General features: G+C 43.9%; 1 protein-coding gene across 1 annotated transcript in view; it reads right to left on the bottom strand.

Moving 5' to 3' along the window:
- BAZ1B (bromodomain adjacent to zinc finger domain 1B) overlaps positions 1–5,765 on the bottom strand; it is an 88,363-nt gene extending 82,598 nt beyond the window's left edge. The window contains 1 exon segment of the mRNA XM_038375520.2: positions 5,507–5,765. Within this exon segment, the coding sequence (XP_038231448.1) occupies positions 5,507–5,619 (113 nt within the window). The 5' untranslated portion in view covers positions 5,620–5,765.
- Between the last annotated feature and the right edge of the window lie 235 nt (positions 5,766–6,000).

The raw sequence follows: 6,000 nt of genomic DNA on the forward strand, positions 1-6,000 counted from the left end.
TGCTCTAATAAATTTGTTAGTCTCTAAGGTGCCACAGGTACTCCTTTTCTTTTTACAGAAGGCAAAGTTTGTCTTTTTGACAGGATATCAGATTCCTGAATTAGGAAAACACATTGCAGACTGCTCCCATTCCCATGTGTATCCTGCATAAAGCCAAGTCAGATGTAAAGTAAAATGTTACCTGATTCTGGGTAGACCCATTAGCATATCTGTGCAGAAGAGTATTTCTGGCTTTGCCAAGTGATTCAGCCCACCTCTCTCTCCAGAGCCACACAATTAACAAGACTCATTCCAAGTCACAGACCAGAAGCCTAAGGTTTCATCTAGCATGCAGTAGACTCTGCAGGGTGTTTTTCCTTTAAAAAGGCTTTAAGGGGATTTGGTGGTGGAGGGCAGCCATGCACAGCTGCAAATAAGCACTAAGCCCAAATAAGTATTCAAGCTCCACTGACCAGCCCATCCCTCCACCCACTCTTCTCTCTAGACACTTCCTGTGTCCCTACCCAGATGGAAGTTGAGCTCATCACTGTCTGTCACCCTTCATACTTTCCCGCAGAGAGCCTTAATTTCCATATATTAGTAAGTATGACCTACAGTTAACCCGAAGACAAAATCCAAAGAATTTCACTTTCCATCATCAGAGGGGTAGCTGTGTTAGTCTTCAGAGTAGCAGCCGTGTTAGTCTGTATTCGCGAAAAAAAAAGGAGTACTTGTGGCACCTTAGAGACTAACAAATTTATTAGAGCATAAGCTTTCGTGAGCTACAGCTCACTTCATCGGACTAACACGACTGCATCCGATGAAGTGACCTATAGCTCACGAAAGCTTATGCTCTAATAAATTTGTTAGTCTCTAAGGTGCCACAAGTACTCCTTTTCTTTCTGTGTTAGTCTGTATCCACAAAAACAACAAGGAGTCCGGTGGCACCTTAAAGACTAACAGATTTATTTGAGCATAAGCTTTTGTGGGTAAAAAACCCAACACTTCTTGCATGAAGAAGAATTGGGTTTTTACCCACAAAAGCTTATGCCCATATAAATCTGTTAGTCTTTAAGGTGCCACCGGATTCCACTTTCCATCACATTGATGGATTCAGTACAAGAACCTACACAACACAGAGAGTCGAATGTTGTCTTAGATAGGGAAAATGGTGTGTTCTTAACTGACAACTTTGTTCTTAACCAACGCCTTGTCTACACTGCCACTTTACAGCGCTGCAACTTTCTCACTCAGGGGTGTGAAAAAACACTCCCCCAAGCACTGCAAGTGTCAGCGCTGTAAAGTGGCAGTGTAGACCGTGCTCCCAGAGCTGGAAGCTACTTCCCCTCGTGGAGGTGCCATGATTACACAGCCACATTAAAGTGCTGCCACGGCAACACTTTAAGATTGCTAGTGAAGTCATGCCCTTACACACCTTTTTTCCTAGGGAAGATAAGGCCTAAATGTCTTAGAGTTTGATTGCCTTGAAAGCAGCTTTAGTAGACTCTTCACCCTGCCACTCCCCTCATCGCTCTAGACACTAAACAATTCCTCTTTTTCCTTGGCAATTACACCCTTCAACCATTTGCAGACGTATACCTCACATCCCCTTACTAATTAGCCAACACATACATATCAAGGTGGATAAAAATATCATTTAAAATGATTTTATTTAAATCAGATTTTTTAATTTAAATTTAATACAGGCTTATTTTTAAAATTTAACCCATTTAAAATTAAATTTGAAATTATGACAACCAGTGTTAGGATGTAAATGTATTCTAATCTATTAAAATAATTTAAATTAAACAAATAAATAAGCAGTGTATGTTTGACTTCCATTAAGCTGTTGGAAGCAAACTACTGAACTGGTGAAGGCCACTGGCTAAGCACCTGTAACCAAAGTTTGAAAGTGCTAAACCAGCTTTTTTCAGCAGTAGCTGGTTCTGCAGGAGCAGAGAATATATTAGTCACTGAAGCTTATTCAACTAGTTCAATTAAATGATTACTTCTGAAAAACCAATAGTAAACTGAAAATACACACTTCCAAACCATGAATGAAAACTAGGCGTAAGAGAGTGAGATCTACTAGTTCTAAAATCTGAAGGGCATGCTGACAAAAACCAGTAAGTTTAATTCACTAACTGCAGATAATACTTTCTTTGCTTAATAAATCAGTTAGTTTCAAATGCAAAACATGGTTTTAGAATTTTTCTTATGTATTCCAGCACATTTAAGATAGTTTTATTTTAAAAAATTAAAGGCTTTAAAATGTTGGGGGTGTTTTTTTTTGTTTTTCAGCATTTTTAATTGCTTTGGAATTTCCAACTAAATAAGAGCTCGATATAAACCACAAGTAAAAAATAAATCTAGTAAAATACATAATTTTTACACTTTATATTAGAAAATGGTGAATAAAGAATCTGAATAAATGTACCTTATGTTATAGAACTGCTTAAATAAAGGTGTATCAATTTAGTATATCCTCCTTGCAAAAAGGAAGGACCAAATTTAGTGTAAATGCTATATTTAGTTGCAAATCAACATGCTTTAATAGTAACCAACTAATAAAAAGCAACTTTTCTTTAGGAAAATAAATAAGTACAAATGTATAACAATTAAAATCAAATGGTTTACCAATTTAAAACATGATTAAAACCAATGATTAAAGTCAATCCACCCTGCTATATATTGAAACTAATCTTCATTGAAGCCTCCAAGCCCCATTCTTGTTGCTTTTCTAAGCTCCTTTCAATGTCACATCCCACCACATCTAAGATGTCAGTCACATGAACTGTAGGTTTATTCAGACTTTAAATCATTTAAAATGAACATTCACATTGAATTAAGGCACCCCAACACCATTTCATTGTATTGAATGCATTAGTAATACCTGTCTGAATCTCAGACTTGCACTTCCTTCTCAAATGCTACATAATCCTTCCTATGGGCATTACCTGGCTGCACTTCATAGTGAAATAACAGAACATTTTCTAATACAAGAGCCTTTACAAGTTGTGGAGCTCCTTTGACTCAGAGGCTGCCAAGATCTCACACATTATAGACATTTATACACTTCCTCCACAATCTAAGTTCTCTTTGTGGTTTCCATCCCACTTGTTGTACAGAGGTGAGATCAGTCTCCAGGGGCAGTAGTCTGCAGAGTTACAGCCCATTTAAAAAAAAACAAAAAAACAAAAAAAAAAAACTCCCACCACATACACATGTCTATCTATGTAGACATTAAGTCCCCTGCACAGAACTACTGGTGCATCTCCTATGATTGTTGTTTGATCTGCCTACCACCCACTTCTCCCTCTTCATCCCTCTAAGAAGTGATGAGCACTGATTATTGTGCTATAATACCATGAATTTATAGCCTACCTTTCATACGGATAATCCCAGAAGGGTTTCAAACTGTATATATAGAGAAAAGAATCCACTGTAGACAAGCAGCTTCTGTTGTCTATTTCTTAATTTTTCCCATAAGAGTTATGTTTTCCACACCACCATTTATGCAAGAAATACACTTGCTAAATAAATCAATCCTTTAAATCCCCTCCCAATTCTGCTCCAATGACTACAGTAAACTGAGGCCTATTGACAACTACTACATAGATGGCCAGTTGTGCTTTCTGATATTTATCTCATTAATATTCATACTAAGACATTCAAACATTTATATCTGCATACAATCCCAGCTTAGGTGTTCTTGTTGTCTGCCTCAAAATAGTTTGTGTAACAAGAGAATGTCACATCTTAATTTGGAGTATAAATTTGTCAAGCAGGAACCACTAACTTTCTACTCTGGCTCTGATCCTACAAACACTTAGGCCAGGCCTACATCACACAGGGCTGTGAAAATCTACACCCGAGCAACATAGTTATATTGATCTGTGTCCCGGTGTAGACAATGCTAGGTCAGCGGGAGATCTTCTTCCATTGACATAATTACTGCTTCTCACAGACGTGGATTAACTACGCTGATGGGAGCTCTCCCCTCAATGTAGGTGTATCTTCACTTAAGTGCTGCTGCAGTGTTTTAAGTGTAGACCTGCACTTATATGCAAAGGAGGGCCAATAATCAAGAATAATTAAAAATGGGTTAAACCTAATAATTATCTGTCCTCAAAAAGAGTTATAGTCGCAAGCTCCTACAATGCAGGCTACAAAACAAACAAAACACACAACGTTCTAGGGCCTAAGCTTCGGCAAGACTAATTTTCTTAACATATTTACCATGTCAAGTGTTTAAGCAGCAAGCATGTATGCCAGAGATTCTAAAATTATTATTCTTTGTCAAATTAACCCTTAAACTTGGGTTCTTTCTCCCCTCCACCCATTCCCTTTATTTTACAAAATTAAAAATCATAAAACACAAACTGAATTTTACAAGAATATCCTGAGACACAAGCAACTTTTCTTAAAGCATCTGCATTTACTACCAGGCTATAGATATGAACTTAAGAATTCAGTTACTTGATCAGTTTTTTGAGCTTGAAGCCCTATTTCTTGCCCAGTACAACAAATGTAAACAGGGAATTATAAAGCAGCTTTGGTGGAACTCTGAAGACGTGACAAACAGAAACGTTTGGGATTTCTCAACAGAAGTGTAAGCTAGGAGTTAAACTCTCCTGCAAAGCATCTGCCACACATCACACAGCATCGGGTAACAGAAACTTACTATAAACAAAACGGAAACTGACTAAAAGAAAGGAGGAGGACTTGTGGCACCTTAGAGACTAACAAATTTATTTGAGCATAAGCTTTCGTGAGCTACAGCTCACTTCATCGGATGCATCCGATGTATGCTCACGAAAGCTCATGCCCAAATAAATTTGTTAGTCTCTAAGGTGCCACAAGTCCTCCTGTTCTTTTTGGGGACTAACAGGGCTGCTACTCTGAAACCTGGAAACTGACCAGTTGACTTTCGGGGCGAGGCTGGACTGACGGGCGAAGCGCAGCCCAGGCGGCCAGGGCACAAGCTGGACAGCAATAACCTGAGATGCAGCCAATTCCGGCCGGCAGGTCCAGGTAGGACCCCACCTCCCGAGCCCCCGACCACCTGCTGATGTTTCGCGACCAGCCGCTGTGCGAGACGCCGGGTCTCCGAGGGGACTGACAGCGCCGGGGCTCGGAGCGCTGTCAACCACACAGCGAGCCAAGGGGGTTTTGACGCTCCCCCATCGGGAGCTCCCGCGGGCACCCGTCAGCAGGAGCGGGCGCTGCCCCCACCCCCCGGAGGGGCGCCGAGCCACGGGGGGCAGCGGCCGGCACTCAGGGCACTTTCGACCCGCCTGCGCCGCTTTAGCGCCCGCCCCAGGCCAGCCGGGAGCGCCTCGCAGCCGCGGGACAGCGCCAGCAGCCCTACGCCTAGCCCGGGCAGCGGCCGCTCAGTCACACCCCTCCCAGCACCGGGGCCGAGGCCAGCCGCCGTGCGGAGCCGGCACGGCCCCTGCCCACTCGGAACCGCCTCTCCCGCCCCGCACCGGCCCCCTCCCTCAGGCCGCACGGGCTGGGCGGATACTCGCGGCTGCGGAAGGCCTCCTGCGTGTGAGAGACGATGAACCTCTCGCCTGCCTCCCCCGGCGGCAGCGGCTTGGCCAGCGGGAAGGGCTTGCGGCCCAGGAGTGGCGCCATGACGGGAAGCTGAGTTGCCCCGGCGGCTCCTCACAGCGACCCCGGCAGCGGTGCGACCCGGGCGGAAGGATTGAAAAATGGCGGGAGATTCCCCTCCCCCCTCCCGAGCGAGAGGCCGGCAGAAGTGCTGCGCGCGCACCCGAACCTGCTATTACCGCCAGGCCGGCCCTTCCCGCCTACGGCACAGCCCGATTGGTCGCAGTCTGGGCCAGGCACATTCTAGTGGCCATGTGGCGCGCCTGTCTACTCGGCTAGCCCCGCCCACTTAGTGGACAATTTAGGCTGCAGAGCGCGCAGGGTGAAAGGTCACGTTATGTAAACGGAGGGGAGCGAGGCTCCATTTTGTGGCCCCGTTACTAGCCCCGCCTCCTTCCCTCGCCG

Source organism: Dermochelys coriacea, chromosome 17 (assembly GCF_009764565.3).
Source record: "Dermochelys coriacea isolate rDerCor1 chromosome 17, rDerCor1.pri.v4, whole genome shotgun sequence".
Lineage (NCBI taxonomy): Eukaryota > Metazoa > Chordata > Testudines > Dermochelyidae > Dermochelys > Dermochelys coriacea.